We start from the raw sequence: 22,226 nt of genomic DNA on the forward strand, positions 1-22,226 counted from the left end.
CTTAGTAAAAGGGTTGATTTGCAATTCAAAGATAATTATCATCATCAGCCAAAAATATCAGGAGCATCAAGTCTCTGGAGTTCTTATGAAGTGGATTGGGGCGGGAGGAAAATTGCTAGAAACAAAACTATGCAATTGGATCATAGTTTTAAAAAAGAACAAAAAATCCTGTAAGATTCTCAAGTGATTATGCATCCATTTACATATAAAAGACTTTCAATGAAACAATTTGATTAGGATTTTTAATCATTCTCCTAACAACCTTAAGAGTTGAACACTAGCATTGAATTTATAAATAAAAACGTATTTTCTCCCATGTAAACGTTTTTATACATTCCCAGGAGATTATGTATATGGAATTAAAGTAAAATACTTATTTCTTATTAATGGCTGTAGTCCAATATTGTCTGACATATGAGCCTTTAATTGCAGTTCTCTCTCTCATATCTGTCAATCATCTATCAGTCATCTGTATTTATTATCCTCTCTTACCGTCTCTCCAGCAATTATCTATCATCTAAGTGGAATTTTCCTCCAATGGGATTTTCCCATGTATTTTACCAGAAGTCACAATACGCAATACAAGTTTGACATGCCTGATATAGATAGACAGACAGATAGACATAACGTGACGTGTCATGACCATTTCTTTGAAATAGTTTTAGGATTTCCTGCCTGAGTAGGGGATTGGACTAGAAGACCTCTAAGGTCTGTATTCTATTCTATTGTTCTGTTCTGTTCTATTCTATTCTATTCTATTCTATTCTATTCTATTCTATTCTATTCTATTCTATTCTATTCTATTCTATTCTATTCTATTCTATTCTATTCTATTCTATTCTATTCTATTCTATTCTATTCCAATTCCAATTCCAATTCCAATTCCAATTCTATTCATTCCAGAGAAGCAACCTGGAATTAAGGAGAAACTTCCGAACAGTGAGGACAATTAACCAGAACGGCTTGCCTTCAGAACTTGGGGGTGCTTCATTGCTGAAGGTTTTTAAGAAGAGACTGGACAGCTGCTTGTCTGAAATGGTATAAGGGTGGGGAGCCTTGGCTCTTTTATGACTCGTGAACTTCAACTCCCAGAATTCCTGAGCCAGCCATGCTGAGGGGAAAGGGAGAGGTTTCCAAGCGGAGCCATGCTGGCTCAGGAATTCTGGGAGTTGAAGTCCACGAGTCATCAAAGAGCCAAGGTTGCCCACCCCTGGATAGGGTCTCCTGCTTGAGCAGCGTTTGGATTAGAAGGCCTCCTTTCCAGCTGATTAATTCTCTGTGGAAAGGGCCACATTGTGGAGCAAACTGTATTTTAAATTGAAACAAATCTTCTTTCATTAGTTTAGAAGAGGTTTTTTGTTTTTTACCATAGGCATACTTGTTTCTTCAGGGCCTTTAATTGTTCTGATTCTTAACAACTGTTTAAACATTTGTTGTAAAATAACAATTGTATGGTTTGCTTTAGCTATTGTTTAGCCATTTTCCTTTTATTTCGGTAAGCCATCCAGAGTTACTAAGCAAGTGAGTGACCTACAAGCTCAAGCAAGCCAACAAGTTAAGCTGAGGAGAGGATTGAAGCTGTCTTAGTTGAAATTCCACTCATTCCTGTCCGATAGTCCAAGGATCAAAATGTCATGCGTGAGAAAAGACCGACAGAACTCATGCAGTTGTGGAAAACAGAGACAGAGGAACGTTTTCATTGATTTCTTCAAGTCCTCTCCATGTTAAGTTCTTTTAACATGAAGGCTGAAGTGAAATTGCAAGCTTCGAACCTTGTGGGTACAAACGTCTGGTAGAACAAAAACCACTGGCACGTGAAACTGAGAGCGTGCAATGGTAGGAGCCATGTGGATTTAGACACATTTATTTTTCCTGAGATACAGAATTGCAAAGTGAAAAAGTGGACATGCAGGCCTCTTTCCAATTTCCTTTGCCTCCCAAGCTGCCACCAACAGAGTAAGAGCAAGCCCGCACATTTATTATACAGATGAGAAAATTTTGAAATGTACCACTTCTGACCACAGAAATAAGTGTATATATTATTATTTATTAAATTTATATTATGCTCTCTCTCTTATGATACTGGTTGATTCAATACAGGGTGATTCTGAGGTCAGGGATCAGCCCAAACACTGGATCCTACCTGAAGCGGAACACTCTAAAAATGTATTGCTGCCATTTTTCTCTTCCATCAATGCAATGTGTAGGTCAACTCTTGGCCGAAGGGCAGGTTTCCCCAAAAGCCAGCAGGGAAACCCCCCCTGCCAGCACAGACCCAAAGAGCTGAGCTTCTCTCCAGTTAGCCTTGGCAGCCCCAAGTGGGAGAGATCATAGCTTAATTGGGATGAACTCTTCCAGGATCATCCCAACATGCATGGAGAGCGGGTCAGCTGGACAATAATAGGGGCAGTTTCTTCTGAACCTTAAACTTCCTAAGGGGTATTCAGTCCCTTCTAATATCCGTCAGGACCTCTCAGTGGTAGGCCTGCAGAGCACACGTGATCTCCCAGCTCCTATTTGTCCCTCCAGCATATCTTCAGAAAGTCAAGGCTTGTTTTAGGCCAGATGGGGATGCAGGCTGTATTTCCCATCTCCTGGTTTCAAACCTGCTAAGATAAGGGGGAAAGGGTAGGGGTCAAGGTATTCCTGCCCGCCCCCCCAGCTGGCTCTCCGAGGCAGGAAGCAGAAGGGAGTGATCCCTGCCTAAGCCCTATCTCCCTTTCATGAAGCCATCGAGAACGCGGTCGCTGCGCTCCGACATCCAATAGCCGGCCATCGCAGCCACAGCACCTATGAAAATGGCAGTGAAGACCATGTCTCCTTTGGCAGCCAAGGTGGCCAGCGCGCAGATGATGGCCCCGAAGAACATCTGCTGCAGCACAACCACTTCGTCATCTGTAATGTCGTCAAAGAATCCTTTTTCAGGAGCATCTGCAGGGGAACAAAGAGGTCATCAGCAGTGGCAAAGGCAGTCAGTTTGGCTCTCTAGGTCAGTGTTTTTGAACCTTGGCAAGTTTCAGATGTGTGGACTTCAACTCCCAGAATTCCCTAGCCATCAAGGGGAATTCTGGGAGTTGAGGTCCACACATCTGAAACTTGCCAAGGTTCAGAAACATCGGTTTAGGTTCGCCCTTCCCCTGCCCTCTATGTAAAAAGTGAGCCTCAGTTTGATTCGGAAATATATTTAAGTAGTAAGGAAAACAATAATTCCACAATTCATTTTTTAAAATCTTTTAACAACCCTGTAATCCCTTGCCTCAGGGTGGAGTTGGGGCAACTGAATGGAGCTGAGCATTTACTGGCTGGATGCCCTTCCTGACGCCTACATGGAGTTCGCAGCAGATATTTTCTCTTTGTTCCCAGAGAGAGAAATATCTGTCTCTACCTAAGATAGTGAGGCGAGAGCTCCAACTCTAGGCCACCATGCCATTCAATTCCACAATTCATTTACTCCAAAATAAATCCAAATTTCTGTGTGATTTGGAATATCACTCTGATTGGGATGATTGTGTTTAACTCAATTGTAGACCCCAACTATTCCTGAAAGGGCAGTTTTGTGAGGAAATGTCTGCAGAATACAGGGAGCAGAGAACAACAAAGACGGATCCTGAAGCTAGTCCTAGACAGAATTATGGCTACCGCATAGCAAGAAACTTTGAGATGCCAGACTGGTCTAGTGGTTAAGGCACCTGGCTAGAAACCGGGAGACTGTGACTTCTAGTCCCGCCTTAGCCATGAAAGAAGGCTGGATGACGACTTTGGGCCCGTCACTCTCTCTCAGCCCAACCCACATCATATTACATCACCGGGTTCTTGATTGAGGGGAAAACAGGAGGAAGAATGAGTATTAGGCCACCTTATTTGTAAAAGTATTAGAGGTGAGATATAAACAAAAAAAATGCACCTACTAACTTTTACCTGGGGGGTTGTCTTCCACACAGATCCCCTCTTTGCGTAGATGCCCCTCAGCGCAAACACAGCGATAGCTGCCATCTGTGTTCTCACAAACCTCGTTGGCGCCCGTACACACAGGCTCCTCCACTTCACCAGCACATTCATCCACATCTGGGAGCCAATAAGGTCATAGAATCATAAACATATTGGCTAAAACTCCTCCATTTTGTAGCTCCCATTCTCATCCACAAATGCAGCAGCCATGTTTTCTGAGCTCTGCAGCGTCATCCCTGCTCAACTGCTGCCCCTCAGTCACCATTTCTAACCCAGTAAATCCTTACTTTCCCAAACCTTCACTTGATCTTAGCCAAAAGGCCGAGAAGTGATTTACTTTCCCAAACCTTGATTCAGCAGATTTCAAGTGTCGGAAGGACAAATCTAAATTTGGGCTTTGCTCCAAACAAGGGGAAAAAAAATCTGTTGCCTAGCAAATCAATCCAGATAAGGTTTGCATATTTTATATGCTACATCTTACCCGGCCTGGGCTCTCAGGCCTCGTCTTCCATTAGTTTGTTACGTTTGGAATTACGATTGGAGAAAAGAGAGCTGAGGGCTCAAAAGCCATGAAAAAATACAGGTAGTCCTGGACTTATTGAGCACAACTGAGCCCAAAATTTCTGTTGCAAAGCAAGACAGTTGTTAAGTGAACTTGGCTCCATTTTATGACCTTTCTTGACATAGTTGTTAGGTGAAGTATTGTAGTTGTTAAGTTAGTAACAATGTTGTTAAGGGAACTTGGCTTCCCCATTGACTTTGCTTGTCAGGTCACAAAAGGTGATGACATGACCCAGTTGCCCAGCGGCCAAATTTTGATCATGTGACCATGAGGATGCTGCAATGGTTGTTAAGTGTGAAATATGGTCATAAGTCACTTTTTTCAGTGCTGTTGCAACTTTGTACGGTGACTAAACGAACTGATGTAAGTCAGGGACTACCCTTACTGGTAGCCAACTATGATCCACCTCTTTTATTTAACTCTACATGTTTGGTTCATTCCTTGAAATTTCTATCCATAACTCCATAGCCTTCCTACAACTTTTTCTGGAACTCCTCTATTCCTTCTTTGGCTGGGCTGCATACCTGCCAAAGGACAAAATCTCAGGTTACTCTTTAGACTCCAGTTCAGTGATCAGTAACTCTTTCACAGCAAATGAATTGGGAACTTGCTAAGGAAAGCAACCAGATCCTGCAAAATACCAACCGTCTGAACGCTTGTGGAAAAAGACAAAAATCTTCTGACATTTTACACGAGATTTTTGGCATTCCCACGTGGATTTTGTGACTTCAGCCATTTAATGAATTATATTAACTTTGAGGCAATCACGGGAGAGGAATTTGCAGGCACTGGATGGCAATAATTCTAGCTGCCACAGCATTGGTTCATTCAATTTCTACAGCTGCCCGTTTCAGTCAATGACCTTCGGCGGCATGCAGTTCAAAAAATACCCTACAATCAAAAATGCTAAAAACATTTTAAACCAATAAAAAACACTAAAAACATACAGATTATACGTACACAGGTGCAAGATACTTGGCCAGTTAGCAATACAACTAGGCAATGGGGCCCTTAACACATTCAGCCTCTCAGGCACAGAAACACAGATAGGATTTTGTTGTTGTTGTTGTTGTTGTTAGCTGCGAAGTCATGTCCAACCCATCGCGACCCTATGGACAACGTTCTTCCAGGCCTTCCTGTCCTCTACCATCTTCTGGAGTCCATTTAGGCTCACGCCTACTGCTTCAGTGACTCCATCCAGCCACCTCATTCTCTGTCATCCCGTTCTTCTATTGCCCTCAATCTTTCCCAGCATTAGGCTCTTCTCCAGTGATAGGATTTTAGGAACTTACAAAAGGCTAACAGGGTTGGGGCCAATTTAGAGTATTTTCCGGGATAGAGCCAACCCCCACAGCCCCATCTGGAGTCCGAGGAAAACAGATTGCAACAATTCAGCAACTCCCAAAGTTAAAATTAAAGGGGACCTTGCTACTTTAACAGGCCAGGTCCTCTAGGCTGCCCAGAAGATTGGCTGCCTCCCAGTTATGCAGGAATAGGAACATCCAGTCAAGGAACTGCCAAAAAAGCCAACGGTAAACAGCCCAACCAAAGAATCTCTCCACCCCCACCAACATTGACAGGGCAAGCCACCAGAATATAAACTGACAGCAAACCCCACTCCTTACTAGCACTGATGATGCTACCTACTTTGGGTAATGAAACTGGGCAGGAGCCATGGGGGCACAATGATTAGATTGTAGTATTGCACTGACTCTGCCCACTGCCAGGAGTTCGACCCTGACCGGCTCAAGGTTGTCTCAGCCTTCCATCCTTCCGAGGTTGGTAAAATGAGGACTCAGATTGTTGGGGGCCATATACAATATGCTGACTGGGTTAACCGCTTAATGCTGGACTGTGGCCCACTACTCGGCCCGGAGCCGTTCAGAGCCAGGCCGCGGAAGTGGCAGGCGAGCATTCATGTGCGTGCGTGTGCATCCCCACTTGCACGAGCAGCAGGCGAGCGCATGTGCTCCATTTGCGCGAGTGGCGAGCACGTGTGCCTGCCACTTGCACAAATAGAGCTGCACGCCCCTGTGCCCTTGCCCACCGCTCATTAAGAACCATCCCCTCTCCCCACCACTGCTGGTCCACAGAGCTGGAAACATTGGGGAACTCTGCTGCAAAGCACTATGAAGCAGTATATAAGTCTAAGTGCTATTGCTAATGAAACATCTGCATGAAAACAACCAAATTCAGAGAGCACCAAGGACTCCTCATAGGAACACTTGCATAGAAAGGGGCGATACTTGAACTTACCAAGGCATTTGACACCATCTCGCTGGTAGCCCTTGTTGCATTTCTTGCAGCGAGAAGGCCCAGCACCCATGCAGCCAATACAAGCCTTGGCACAGTCTAAAGAGAAAGTAGAGGGCAAAATGAAGAGCTGGGGATAGGCATTGCCCACCCCCCAAGGGTAAAGTAAGGCTGGATGGCTGGCTGAAAAGGTAAGGGAGAAATATTAGAACATTATTTTTGTATGAACCATGGCAGTTAAGGTACCAGGCTAGAAACCAGGAGACCGTGAGTTTTAGCCCCTCCTGGGGTGCAAGGCCAGCTGGGTGATCTTGGGCCAATCCTTCCCTCCCAGCCCTAGGAAGAAGGAAGAGGCAAAGGCAAATCACTTCCCCAAAACTGCAGGGATTGGACTCCAGGCAAATGCTAGGAGTAAGAAACTAACTCAAAGGCACACATGCACAAATAAATGTAGTAAGCATGAACATGAAGCATCAATTCATCTACTGCTTCCTGCTTACGACTGAAACATAGGTTGCTCTCATAGATGTAAATCTACCCACCTGGCTAAGGATGTCTGCCTATGGGAGATGGGGAAAAACATTGTCCTCGGTTGGTAGATTGTGTCATTTTTGCATATGCTTTGCTTCCATGAAGAGCTTGATGCCTACTAGGATTCATGCACCAAAGCAAGACAAACGAGGGTTGATGCGCTCATGGCCTGGCTTCCCACATTACCCAGAGGAACAGAAACATCAGATCATCTGCCGAAGACCCGTTTCTCCGGCAGAAGCAGGTCTGCCTCTTGAATGGGTTCAAGGGGTGCCTACAGCAACAGACGGTTCATTTTGGAAGCTTTAACCTCTTACCTCGGCATTCATAGGAGCCTTCTGTATTGACACAAAACTGGTTGTTGCGACAGTGTGCCATATCGGTGCCACATTCATCTATGTCTGCAAGAAAGATGGAGAGATCAAGATAGGGGAGGCAGAAGACCTTCTCTCCCTCCTGCCCTCACTCTCAATTCTCATGAAGGAATCTTAGATTCTCCTATGAGCTTCTACGTCGCTGTTTCTCTTATTAACATTTATTAAATTTATTGCGGCTACCTGCTGTAAAAGACTCTAGGTAGCTTATAACAGGGGTCCTTAACCTTGGCAACTTTAAGACTTGGGGACTTCAACTCCCAGAATTCCTCAGCAAGCAAAGTTGCCAAAGTTGAGGGCCCCTGGCTTATAACATCCAAATATACATATATAACAGTTAAAAACACGATACAGGTACACCACAACTTAGACCCATTCGTTTAGCGAACGTTCGGAGTTACAACAGCACTGAGAGAGGTGACTTATAACCATTTTTCACACTTATAACCGTGGCAGCTACACCCCCAAGGTCAGGTGATCAAAAACCAGATGCTTGGTTCATATTTATGACAGTTGCAGTGTCCCAGGGTCACCTTCTGCGACGTTCTGACAAGCAAAGTCAATGGGGAAGCAGATTCTATTAACGACCATATTACTAACTTAAAAACTGCAGCCATTCACTTTACAACTGTGGCAAGAAAGGTCATAAAATGGGACAAAGCATATTTAACAACTGTCTCACTTAACAACAAAAGTTGGGCTCAATTGTGGTCATAAGTCGAGGACTATCTATCTTCATGATTATTTACTGAATTTATTATAGGTAGTCTCTGACTTGTGATATTAATGGTGCCTGCCAAATTATTCTTGTAAGTTATGACAATCATAAAGGGACCGACTCAATTTTGTGACCATTTTTTCCAGCAGTCATTAAGCAAATGGGCTGGTCATTAAGTGAATCCTTTGCTCACTATGGAGTGTTTTCAGCAAAAATGTCATAAATCGTGGTCACATGACTGTGGAACACTGCAAACAGCCACAAATGCCGACCAGTTGCCAGGTGCCCAAAATTCAGTCATGTGACTGCGGGGGGGGGAAGGAATTAGGCTTGTAAATACCTTTTGAGGAGTCTGTTGTAATTTTGAATAGTCGCTAAGCGATCGATCATAAATTGAGGACTACCTGCACCATAACTAGTAGAAGCAGGCCTTTGAAGGAAGTCTGCCTTTTCAAACATCACCAAGCAACTCCAGACTTTCCCAGGGCCACAGGCTCACCAATGCATCGTTGGTTGTGCAGCATCCAGCCTCTCTTGCAGCGTAAACAGCTGGTATCCTCGGGGCCTGAACAGCGCCCACAGGCCCGATAGCACTCTGGGTGGGAGACAGAATTGTGTGAAAAGGAATACAGTCTACAACTGACGTGAGGTGGAAACTTGAGGAAAAAAAGCACTACAGGGCTGAAGAAAACACTGTTTCCCAGTGGTGTGCAAAGCAGTTGTATGCAAAGCAAAGTTGTATGCAAAAGCAAAGTTAAAAACAACTGTGTCATGGTTCCGATAAAAAAACAGAGTTTCAAACAAAATGCAAGCATTGTTTATCTAAAAAGTCTTAATAACGAAATGGAACATCGGCACTCATGGAGGGATGCCAGAATCTGAAATCTCCTCCCCACAAACCCATCATAACACACACACAATCCCCGTCCTTATCTACACGTCATAAATCACATTATCCAATTAGTTTTACATATGAGGTTTCACTTCCCATTCTGTACGCGGGCTTTTCCAATCTTCTCTCAACATCCGGGTAGATTTCCTCCCCCACAAATGAAGCAATTAAAGTAACAGGCTGTCTCTTATATTGTCAGTGCAAAACATGACAATGTTTGCAGCATTGACATACTGTAGTTTACGTGGCCAATCGGCCACATAAACCAGTTATTTTTAACTTTGCTTTGGGATGTGTAGATGGCATGGGTGGATCGCATATTTCTTGCATTGAGATTTAATTTACAGACAGATAATACAAAGTATGTGTGTGGTGTAACTCTTTTCACACATAAAGCAACACACGATCCATGGTGGTTAGCATGCAGCACTGCAGGCTACTTCTGCAGACTGACGGCTGCCTGCAGTTCAGCAGTTCGATTCTCATCGGCTCCAGGCTGACTCAGCCTTCCATCCTTGTAAACCGCTTAATGAGGGCTGTAAAGCACTATGAAGCGATATATAAGTCTAAGTTCTGTTGCTATTGCTAAATGCTGCTAAGGTACTATAAATGTAACTGTAAATATAGTATTGATTTGATTATGAAACTTTGATTTACTTGTTCTTGCAAGCTTTAAAGTACACTGTATTTAAAATGCAACATTTCTAGGTTGGTATAAGCTAATTTGTTGCATTTGGAGTTTGTGTGTGTGTGTGTGTGTGTGTGTGTGAGAGAGAGAGAGAGAGAGAGAGAGAGAGAGAGAGAGAGAGAGAGAGAGAGAGAGAGAGAGAGAGAGAGAGAGAGAGAGAGAGAGAGAGAGAGAGAACTCTGTTCTTGTGCTTGTTGTTATCGGGGTAATGTTAATGATTGCCTTACAACACTAAGAGAAATACCACCAATTCCTCTGCTTTTTCTTTATTTTTCTTTATAAGAAGCATCTCTTCTTATGTGTAAGAAAAACATCACTAAAAAAGTATAGTTCCTTCACTGGGCCTGGAAGCTGCAAAAATCTACATGTTCTGCTTGCTAAAGACATGGGTGCCAGTAAAATTAATCAAGGACAGAGTTTTTTAAAAATAAAAATGGAATTGTGCTAACGAAAAAGAAATTAAGAAGATTAGTCTTTGTCCTATAAGCTGCTGACCGGGTGACCAAAAGGTTTATTTAAATAAATAAAAAAAAACTTTAATCTATCATTCCGGCTGATAACAGATTCTAATGTAAAGCGATTTTTGAGTCTGCAAAAGCAAAGATGTGTTCCCGCTATTTTCTATAGGAACTGATCATCGTGTTTTCAAAATCATCCTCTTAATTTAATTTTCTGCCACTGAGTGGTAATTCATACTCAGGGTGGTTCTACGAAGTAGCTTGAGGGTGAAAAATGAGGGAGCACTTTCTATGGCCAGAAAACTTGAAACATTCAGAGGAACCTCAGCTTTTCATTTTATGCACACAGCTAATATAGATCACCAATGATTGTAATCAATGCATTATAAATGTTCCTTCTTTTGAGAGAAGGACTGGTCAAGAGTCACCCAGTTTTGTGCCTAACGTGGGATTAGAACTCACTGTGTCCTGATTGCTAGCTTGGTGCTTTAACCATTACACCAGGCTGGCTCTCCTCCTAACTTAGTACTTCCTCGATACTGTATGTTATACTACAACAAAGTCATGCTTAATATCTACCATACTTATAGGAGAAGACTGGAAAGTATAAAGTAGACATGGAGAGGGTTGTCCAGCAAATATAAACAGATTAATTACCCATGTTCAGAGAATGTAAATGTAAGATGGATAACTTTTAAATTCAAAACCTTTCCTAAAAAAATAATGGTTATTATATTCAATTTAGAAGGAAGATAGGAGATATTTTCAGACCCTCCCCTTCTCTCCCCTTCAAAGGGCCAAAGCTTGGAACAAAAGCTACCATTTAAGACAGGGGTCTTCAAACTTGGCCCTTTTATGACTTGTGGACTTCAACTCCCAGAATTCCTCAGCCAGGCATGCCTGGCTGAGGAATTCTGGGCGTTGAAGTCCACAAGTCATAAAAAGGCCAAGTTTGAAGACCCCTGATTTAGGATATAAAGGGAAGAGGGACACTGTTTACAGAAAGCCACCATCAATGGTAGTATTAGCCTGCAAGGGGATTGATTGATTCCTGGCAACTGCCAGGATTACATCCTGATGTTTTCTTGGCCAGATTTCAGAAGTGATTTGCCGTTGCTTCCTTCCTAGGGCCCAGAGAAGTGACTGGCCCAGGGTCACCCAGCTGGCTTTGCGCCTAAGGCAGGACTAGAGCTCCCCATCTCCTGATTTCTGGCCCGATACACCCAAGAGATTACAAAATGACAATTCCACAACCTTCCCCAGCCCAGCACAAACACTCTACATACCCGCACATACCAGGTGGCTGTCATTGCGAGCAGCTTCATAGTAGCCATCTCCACACTCAGAACAAAAGGGGCCACCGTAGCCAGTCTGACACATGCAGAGGCCAGTGCCTCCACGTGTGCCTTCACCATCACACTGCCCATATCCACTGCAAGGCTTCTCGGCACCTCCAGGGCAGGCTGCGGAGAGATGGAAATCAGAAGCGGAAACCAACATGGAGCTTGGCTCTAACTCTGCAGTGCTCAGATTTCCTACTTCACCTTTTCTCCCCATTCCAGATACCTACATTTTGCAATGTTAAGAATTTTCATTAAAGACTTCAGTATTTAAAGATTCAAGTCTCAACCCCACCACTTCAAGCGGACCGGCTCTCCTTATCCCATTAGGCGACCCATTTATCCTTCTGTCCATCCATCCATCCATCCATCCATCCATCCATCCAATATGGCCAGCCACTCATGTATGGGGAAGGAAACTAAGTGCCTAACTAGTGTGATTAATTTTAGGCACCACAATTTACGGAGGATTCAGAGAACTGGAATAGTTCAAAGAAAAACAATAGAGATGATCAGGGGACTGGAAGCTAATTTGTATGTGGAGAAGACTGTGAAATGTTTAACTCTGAGAGGAAAAGTTGGAAAGGAAATGATTAACACTCTTCTAGCACTTGAAAGCTGTCACAGAGAGCACATCTGTGGCTGATTTTCTGTCTCTCCAGAAGGCAGGATGTGGATTACTGGTCTCAATTTATGGGAAGGTAGATTCTGATTGAATACTGGAAACATTTCTCAACAGGAAAAGCAGTTGGACTCTGGACCCCAATTGCCTTGGAAGGCAGTGGGTTTCTCTCCATTAGATGCACTTAAATAGACTTCCATTTGTCAGAGGTATTTTATTTTGGACTCCCATACTGAGTAATCCCTTCCAGCTGAATTGGTGACTGAATATTATTACTCTTTTTCAAATGATTGGAAATCCTAGGCAATCTTCGCTCACCAACTGCCTTGTTTAGCAATTGTTCAATGTTACAGTGGTGCTCAAAAAATAACTTTACAACCAATGCCAGCATTTACCACTTTGCAGAGTCATTCAGTTATGTGATCACCATTACAGTCAGTATGTGTAGTCCTGTACCTGACCCTCTTGTTTTTCTTCCCCTACCCTTGCAGAGTGGAGGATTGGAGAGAAAGGAATTACAAGAGAGGAAGCAAGAATGCAATAGGGAATACACATCGAGAGCAAGGCACTGGCACCAGCAACCACAAGTGTGCTACACAAACAGCCTAGTGTATTCCTCATTGTGTGCCTGCTTACTTTCCATTCTCTCCACCCTGTGAGTGGAGGAGGAATGGGTCAGGCAGAGAGTGCCTGCAGAAATTGATTTTATTTTTCCTCTCTCCCATCTTTCCTCTTGCAAAGTGGAGATATTGCTAAGGAAGGGATTGCAAGAGAGTAACCAGGCACACAATGAAGGATACCCAGGCTGTCTGTGTTGCGCATTCATGACTGCCGTCTGCATCACTTTCAAAGTGTATTCCTCCTTGTGTGGCTGCTTATTCTCTTCTAATCCCTTCCTATCCAATTAATGGAAATGCAAATATTAATTCCCTTCTTGTTAATTACCCCAGTGCAGGGATAACTAAGCCAAACAGTGGAGGAATGGGGAAAAGGAAAGCAGTTGCAGTCATGTGATTTTCCACTTTAGCAACCGCTTCACTTAATGTCAGACGTGCTGGTCAGTTGTGGTTGCTAAATGAGGACTATCTGTATTAAAAACAAGCCATCTCGGATCTGTTTATTACACTTTCATGATCCTTTCCCCCATCTGGTGCCTTCTAGAAATATTGGAATTCTCCTCATCTCCAGCCAGCAGAAATGCTGCCAAGTTACAGAATCAGCAGAAGGCCTTTGAAAATATATACTCCTAAGAATCTCAGGCATAATATCTCAAACCCTTAGCTCATATATGGATTAAGAAATTAAATCAGGGAAAATAACTGGAGTCTTTGCTCCAGCCAGATTCTGGAGGATCCAGAGTTAAGCAAAGGCTGTCAGAGCATCCCTTACAATAAACCCCAGGGGCCTTAGAAACACTCACTCTGACAATCAGAGCCATAGGTGCCAGATGGGCAGCATAATTTCAGGGTATCCATGCACAGCCATTGGAAAAAGTCTGGATGGTGCTGCTGCCTAAGGAAAAAAAAATCGTCTGGTTATTGCTGCTCCTCATTCCACCATGGTGCAATTTATCAATTATACAAGCTCTGTACAACTCCCAAGAATGAAACAGCCATATAGTATTTGGGCAGGAGAGGGAAACAGATACTAAGTCAGATCATTGGTCCATACAACACAGGACTGTCTACACCAGGATCCTTAACCCCCTTGGGTCACAGGCCCGTACTGGTCCATGGCCTGTTAAGAACTGAGCAGCACAGCTGGATGTGAATGACAGGTGAGCAAAGTTTCAACTGTATTTGCAGCCACTTTCCAACACTTGTATCACTGACTCAGCTCCACCTCAGATCATTGGGAATTAGAGTAGAGTAGAGTAGAGTAGAGTAGAGTAGAATAGAATAGAATAGAATAGAATAGAATAGAATAGAATAGAATAGAATAGAATAGAATAGAATAGAATAGAATAGAATAGAATAGAATAGAATAGAATAGAATGCTGGAAGGGACCTTGGAGGTCTTCTAGTCCAGCCCCCTGCTCAAGCAGGAGAACCTACACCATCTCAGACAGGTGAATGTCCAGTCTCTTCTTAAAAATTTCCAGTGATGGAGCGCCCACGATTTCTGGAGGCAAGCTATTTCACTGGTTGATTGTCCTCACTGTCAGGAAGTTTCTCCTTAATTCCAGGTTGCTTCTCTCTTTGATCAGTTTCCAACTATTGTTTCTGCCCTCTGGTGCTTTGGTGAGTAACATGACCCCCACTTCTTTGTGGCAGCCCCTCAAATACTGGAATACTGCTATCATGTCTCCCTTATTTCTTTTCTTTAGACTAGCCAAAACCAAGTCCCATGGCCATTCTAGGTTGCAACCTCCTCCTTCCCACCCGCTAGCCCATAAAAAAATTGTCTTCCACAAAACCAGTCCCTGGTGCCAGAAAGATTGTGGACCATTGGTCTACACTGACTAGTGGTGTTGTCTGGGGTTTCCAAGGTCTACCTGGAGATGCTTTCTGCAGGCAAAGCAGATATTCTGTCTCTGATTTTTTTTATTTAACTTTGCCTACTGAATTATATGGACCGTTGAAGTTCCTCCTTTCAACCCCATGGCTTGAATTTTCCTCCTGCTAACGTGGGGGAATACTGGTATGATCTGTAATAAATAAGCCTCCAGAGTGAGCTTCTTCCACCTTACGTAAGTTAAAGCATCTTCCTCTTTTTAACTCACTCACGAAACCACCAGTGTTCTACGTGGTCTTCGCTTTGCTCCAGCAGCTGGTGGCAGGCAAAATCTGATGTAGAACACACACTTTCCAAAACTTCCAACAGACGTGTCTCACTGGGAGGGGAGAAAGAGACCGCATGAGAATTGAGGGAGTTGGACAAGACAAGTTCTGCCCTAGGGTGTCAACCCTGCCTGCTTGATCAAAACAGCCCACGGTCATCCCTCTAAGCCAGCGTTATTCAACTTTGGCAGCCTGAAGATGGGTGGGCTTCCCCATTGACCTTGCCTATCAGGAGGTTGCAAAAGGGGGTCTCATGACCCTGGGACACTGCAACCGTCACAACTATGAATCAGTGGCCAAGCTTCTGAATTTTGATCACATGACCGTGGGGATGCTGTAACGGTCACAAGTGTGAAAAATGGTTATAAGTCACTTTTCAGTGCCCTTGTAACTTTGGACGGTCGCTAAACAAACCGTCAAGGACTACCTGTGTTGACTTTTCATACAGGAAACTTAAATGAACTTCGTATCCTTTCTCAAAATCTCATCCAGAGATTCTTCGGGCCAGCAGCCAGTCTCTAATGCTTTCCTTCCTCCCCAGAGTCAAGTCAGGAGTTGGCCAAATGACAGGCAAGAGACTCTGGGGATGCTCTGAGCAACAGCTGTGAAAGCATGGAACAAACATGGAAGGTGTTTGTCAACCAAGGGAACATTTCCTTAACTAATTAATGTTGTAGCAATCAACCTCTCACTGCAGGTGTACTGTATGAAGGGGGGGAAAAAAGGATAAAAAGTTGTAATGTATCTTTGTTAGTTTTTTTTTAAAGGTAAGCTTTCAAGGTCGCTAAAACCCAAACTCACACAATGGATAATTAAAATGGAGAAAAAGGTAACAAACTTGGGCTATTCATAGAGGAGGCACGGGGAAGGTCACAGTAGAAAGGAGGGCACGTGAAGAATTCCAGATTTGATTGGATATCTATATAGAAAACCTCCCAGCTAATTAATGATGACATCACAGAGGGGAAAAAATTACATCCTGGCTGTGTGCTCATTTTTCAATTTAAAACTGGCAGAAATGAAATCTATCTGCATTGGTGCAATTCAATCTATTAACCAGCTCAAGTACTATTTTTCTATTAGTTCCCCCCCCCAAATTATTAGAATGGCACAGTTCCCAGCCAGCTACCTCAGTTCATATGCATTTCCTATCTGGGAGCTCTAGTAAATAGTGAAGAGTATAACTTTAGAGATGATTGAGCTCCATTTATGTCCTACCACATGATTCATCACTACACAACCATATATATATTTATATATATATCAGGTTCACTGATATTTTCTTTTAGGTAAGGTAAAGGTAAAGGTTCCCCTGCACACGCGTGCCAGTCGTTTCCAACTCTAGGGGCCGGTGCTCATCTCCGTTTCAAAGCCAAAGAGCCAGCGCTTGTCCGAGGATGTCTCCGTGGTCATGTGGCCGACATGACTGGACACCAAAGGCACACGGAACGCTGTTACCTTCCCACCGTAGTGGTCCCTATTTTTCTACTTGCATTTTTTTTACGTGCTTTAGAACTGCTAGGTTGGCAGAAGCTGGGACGAGTAACAGCCGCTCACTCTGCTACATGGGCACTCGGGATTCAACCCGCCAAACTGCTGACCTAATCCACTGAGCCACCATGTCCCTTTTAGGTAAGTGAGGACAATACCCTATAAATGTGCTGAATTTAAAACTTGCTCCTTCTTTATAACTCTTTGAACTATTCCCAAATGTTCTGATACTCTTAGTGAAATAACAGGCTTAGCTACCTCTTAAGGGAGAAAAAGTAATTTTTTATTCCAGCCATATGTCATGATCAGCTAATGCAAATCTTTTAATGCCTCATTGAGGTGACAATCACTGCCAGAATTCAAAATCACATGGAAGGCTGGGAACTGCTATCCAATAATATTTATTAGTTTATTAAATTTATATGCCGCACATCTCACCATCCATGCTTAAGGACAACATGGATATGCATTCATTTAGGGCAGGGGTGTCAAACTCAATTTCATTGAGGGCCGCATCAGCATTGCAGTTGCCCTCAAGGGGCTGGGTGGGTATGGCCAGGGTGGGCGTGGCCTACTGGGTGGGCGTGGCTAGAGTGCGTATGGCCTACTGGGTGGGCATGGCCAGCTCCTACACCGTTCGCATCAAGGGTGCCTATGGGGGCCTGGGCAGGAGTGGGACAGATCTGAGGGTCTCTGGTAGAAGGAGATGGGACCAGGGCAAGTGCCAAGGCAGTGGGGGCTGTTCCCTCACTGTTTCCAGGATGGCTTCGTGGGCCACATGAAACCACTTCGCGGGCCTTGTGTTTGACATGTCTGATTTAGGGGTTTTGTTGTTATTGTTATTAAAGAGTAAAAAAACGGTCCTATGAAGTTTGTTTTTTTTCAAAAAAACAACCTAATAATAAGAAACAAACAAAACAAATGTATATGTTTCTTAAAGTTGCCAAGGCTGGGAAGCTCTGTTCTAAGAAAATAAACTGGAGCTTTAAGACAGGTTAACACTATCATTTGGCCTCCAGCTGCAACAAAGATTCGGGCATCTGGGCTATTGTCAGAATTTCCACAATAATGTTTAAAATGAAGCAACTATATGACTTATCGTAGCCTTGGTTGTTTTTTTAAAGAGACTTCATCTTGAGTGTCAAAGCCCATCTTGCTGGACTTCGTGCAATCAGGATGCTAGTAAGAGGTTGCTACTTCCCAACGAGGATACTGGTATGGCCCGGGGTCTGCAGTATCAGCATCTCACCAATGGCCTGTTGCAGCCCAGCCTTCAAATCACCTGTTGGCGTATTTGGCAAGCTTCTCTTCTTCCCAGGCTGTGTTCCCGCCCCCGAAGTTCTCTCGCTGTGTCCGCTCCAGACCCTGAGAAGGCAGGACAAGCCTCACAGCAAAGCCAGAGCTGGTCTTCTCCCCCCATCCCAGCACAGCAGCCCTCAACCCCATGCAATGCAAACCCACCACCTCCATTGCTGCTTTCTGCCTCTCATCCTCCAAACATCTCCATACCTCTCTCAGCAGCATTTGCTCCCTCTTCCCCAAACTCTATTCTAAGACTGAAGGGGGGTGGGGGAAGGGCAGATAAATGCCTAGCAATCCCAGCTAAATGGGACGTCCACTTTGCATTAATCATGATTACATACACCCAGGCCATTTTGGAGATCCTTTCTAGGCTCCCACCTTATTGAAATTGTCGACAAGACCCCGACAGGTCTGGCAGGTATCTTGCTGGGAACTACCAGAGTTTGGCATCCACTGGAATAGCAAGAGGAAGGAGAACAGAGCAGGTGGGACCTTCATCCTGGAAAAAGCCATTTTCAGGCCAGGAACAAGATTAGAAGAAAGAGGAATGTTTGTGAGATCAACAAGAGTATTTGAGAAGCTTCTGAAGCAAGAGGCTCCTAGGCGGTAGACACGTGGCAATTTGGGTTAAAGATTATTCTGCATAACCTCCACATCTGTATTCTTGATTTGCAGGGTGACAATCCAAATCTTAACCACAAGAAGTTGGGATCTGAAAATTTCATGCTGTAAGATGCGTTGGAAGCAACTGGGCAAGGTCAAACGTTCTTCATTTATTTGTTACACTTATATCCCACCCTTCGCCCCAGAAGCTCAAGACTGCATATGTAGCCATATATTCAGTTTCCCCAAAAATGACTCTACAAGGTAGCTTAGCTCGAGAGACCGAGGTTGGCCCAAAGTCAACCACTCAATCTCCATGCCTGAAGGTATCTTTCATCCTCAGTTTCTCTAGTCTTAGTCCAATATCTCAACTGCTCTTCTACCTTACCTCACAATATTAAGTAAGAAAGGAGAAAGACAGAAAAAAGAGAAAACAGAATGGGGTTTTCAAGGCTCTCTGGAAATCACAAGGGGAAAAAAATCTAGCTTGGGAACATAGTAAAAAAAAATTGCTAAGACATACTTGTGCCCTGGGCAAGTGAGGAAAAGCCCAGAGGATGTAAAGCAGGGGGTCTTCAAACTTGGCCCTTTTATGACTTGTGGACTTCAACTCCCAGAATTCCTCAGCCAGCGTGCCTGGCTGAGGAATTCTGGGAGTTTATGACCACAAGTCATAAAAGGGCCAAGTTTGAAAAACCCCTGTTGTAAAGGAAGATTTTGAAACAAGCCAGCATTTTTCTAAGGCATGCCAGCTGGGGAATTCTGGGAATTGAAGATCACATGTCTTCAAATTGCTGGGGCTGAGAAACACTGGTTTAGGTATTGTTCTAAACAGAGGAAACCAGAGGAAGGAAAATCAGGGAAGGATTTACATAAATCCCAAACCTATCTAGTCAAGCATTCCTAGGGAACTAAATGTCTTTAGGAAGTCCACAGACAGGATTGGAGGACAACCATCATTATTTATTTATATCCAGAGGGATTCTGTATGATTTTGAGATGTGTTGGGCTACATTTCCCAGAACTGAAGACTGCTCTATGTAGCAAATAGATGCTGAGCTTTTTAGTTGGCACTATTAGTAATTATTAAATGAAAAACCTTCCTATGTAACAGAATAACAGAGTTGGAAGGGACCTTAAAGTTCTTCTAGTCCAACCCCCTGCTCAAGCAGGAGACCCTATACCAGGGGTAGGCAACCTCGGCTCTTTTATGACTCATGGACTTCAACTCCCAGAATTCCTGAGCCAGCTGGCTCAGGAATTCTGGGAGTTGAAGTCCATGAGTCATAAAAGAGCCGAGGTTGCCTACCCCTGCCCTATACCATTCTGGACAAATGGCTGTCCAATGTCTTCTTTAAAACCTTCAGTATTGGAGCACCCACAACATCTGGAGGCAAGTTGTTCCACTGATCGTAATAAAAGTCTGAACATTACTCCTTAGTTCTAGGGCTGCTTCTCTCCTTGATTAGTTTCCATCCGTTGCTTCTTGTCCTGCCTTCAGGTGCTTTGGAGAATAGCTTGACTCCCTCTTCTTTCTGGCAGCCCCTGAGATATTGGAACACTTAAGACATTTTTGGAAAGTAAGTGGATAACTGTAATCTCTTTTCCAAGAGCCATTTAGCTGCCAGGCAGCTGCTGTGTGGTTTCTGTGCACCCACAACATTGTCCTCTCTATATTCCCATTGTTGGGAGTGGAGAAACCTAAGCTTTGTGAGGCAAAATAATCTGGAAAACAGGAGCTGTGTTAATCCCAATTATCCAGGATGCAATGCCCACTTAAGCATGCTCACCTATAAACTACTTTCAAGTCATATAAACTGAAAATAACAGGTCCAATTTATGTTTTTTTTAAAATTAACAAGTCACAACCACATCTGGAAGTAAAAACTCTCACAATCTGGTAGTAACAAAATCCAATGAATGTGCATTACACTTTTGAATGAGATTTGGCCTTGGGCTTCTGCCATTTCCCTATATAGCATCAGCGGTATATAGAAACCTAATTCAACAGCCCAAAACACATTTTAGGCAGGCATTAATCACAGATATAAAAGTCACAGATACAGCAGTAACAGCCAGATCAAGCTACTTGATCTAAAAACCCTCGGACTTGCAAAGTGACATTAAGAAGATGCATCACATTCTTTAACAAATTGATGGCACCTTACTAAACTTCTAACGATTTTAAAAAGCAAAAATCCGGATGACCGAGAGATACCCAAAACATTAAAGCTGCTGTAGGTATGGGGAATCCTGATGTCCAGCAGGTGGCATCAAATCTATCTTCCTAGCCAGACACCCTCCAAAAGCACTGGACTACAACTCCCACCATTCCTCAGCCTACATAACCAATATTCATTCTGTCGGCCAGCCGTACTGATGGAGGTTATAAGCAAGCACACCTGGAAAATGTGTTACAAGCTGATTCCGTATGGCTCAGATAATAGCCGCAAGCCACCACAGTACAATACGGATGTCAGCTGATGCCCACTTCCTTTAGAAAGGCAATTATGACTTTAGCAGGACTTACTTCAGGATCTAATGGATCATTGAACAAATCAATCCAGAGTGCTCACTTGAGGCACAAACGACCAGGCTCAAATGATCCTACGTCGGGCACATTATGTGAGGACCCCGGATCCCTGGAGAAGTCTGTAGTATTGGGAAGAGGTGGAAGGAAAGTGAAGAAGAGGATGACCAAAAGCTAAGTGGATGGACCAAGCTACCGTGGCCATGGGTGCAATGTTGGAAGACTTATCAGTGTGGTTGCTGGAGTCGAAAACGCCTTGATGGCAATAATCTGATGGGTTAGGGTTGGGGTTTTTATATGTTTTAATACTGTTTTAAACTGGGCTAAATATTTAATCGTTTTTTAACTTTTGTATTCCGCTTTTTTATATTTATTGCCCTGTACACCGCCCTGAGTCCTTCGGGAGAAGGGCGGTATAAAAATATAATTAAAATTAAAAAAAAATCGACACAGAGAACCAGGGGACATGTAAACGGGATGACACGGGATTCCACCTGCTCCGACCTCTCTGCATAGCGGCTCCGCCTCCAAAGGAGGGATGCAGCGAAGGTTTTCCCTCCGGGACGCCCTATTTCTGCAGGCAGGCAGAAGCTGAAGCCCACCCACCCACCCCCACCTCACCCCGGTGCCACCGAATGGCCAACCCAGCTCCGAAGATAATCCCAAGAAAAACGTGTTTGTTTTTTCTGACCCACCGCCCCACGCCTCGCTCGGGGGCTCTAAACCTACCTTGCCTCTCCCCCGCTCGCCCCTCGGGAGAGCAGCGCCAGCCAACGGGGGAGTCCAGGAAGTGCAGCGCCCACTTTCGCACGCCAGGCGACTCCCGGATCCGCCGCAGTTCAGCGCTCCTCCCCTCCCTCCTTGGCGGCCGCAAGATCGCCATCAGGGGGCCGACCCTTCCTCTCTCTCCGCCAATGATATCGGGCTCTTGTACGATGACATCATTCCCTTCTCCTTCCAGAGACCAATAGGCGGGCTCCGTCCGTTTCCCCTCGGAGCAGCACCTGTCAAGGCGCTTAAAGAGGCGGCGGAGGCGATCGGTCGTGCTCCTCTGCCTTCGCGAGGGCGAGAGGTGCTGCCGGAACGGGATTATATTTCATCCTCCATTAAAAGCAATCTGGACAAAACAATCCT

At 44.1% G+C, this 22,226-nt stretch overlaps 1 protein-coding gene across 4 annotated transcripts; it reads right to left on the minus strand.

The window, feature by feature from the left end:
• Positions 1-1,644: 1,644 nt before the first annotated feature.
• On the minus strand, positions 1,645-21,929 carry CRELD1 (cysteine rich with EGF like domains 1). Of its 4 annotated transcripts, XM_081318109.1 has the most exons (12): positions 21,822-21,929; positions 21,093-21,214; positions 18,338-18,458; positions 17,940-18,022; positions 15,109-15,219; positions 13,807-13,898; positions 11,711-11,887; positions 8,886-8,981; positions 7,612-7,695; positions 6,767-6,862; positions 3,913-4,065; positions 1,646-2,931 (listed from the first exon to the last, which is right to left on the minus strand). In XM_081318109.1, exons 3-12 carry the CDS (start codon positions 18,455-18,457, stop codon positions 2,711-2,713), a joined length of 1,233 nt encoding a protein of 410 aa, XP_081174235.1. In that variant the 5' UTR covers position 18,458; positions 21,093-21,214; positions 21,822-21,929; the 3' UTR covers positions 1,646-2,710. The 4 variants fall into 4 exon arrangements, with proteins under 4 accessions (XP_081174233.1, XP_081174235.1, XP_081174234.1 ...); XM_081318107.1 differs by lacking the exons at positions 21,093-21,214; positions 21,822-21,929 and having other exon boundaries at positions 1,645-2,931; positions 18,338-18,672; XM_081318108.1 differs by lacking the exons at positions 21,093-21,214; positions 21,822-21,929 and having other exon boundaries at positions 3,919-4,065; positions 18,338-18,666.
• Positions 21,930-22,226: the final 297 nt, after the last annotated feature.

Source organism: Vipera berus (genome assembly GCF_964194415.1).
Source record: "Vipera berus genome assembly, chromosome: 2".
NCBI lineage: Eukaryota > Metazoa > Chordata > Lepidosauria > Squamata > Viperidae > Vipera > Vipera berus.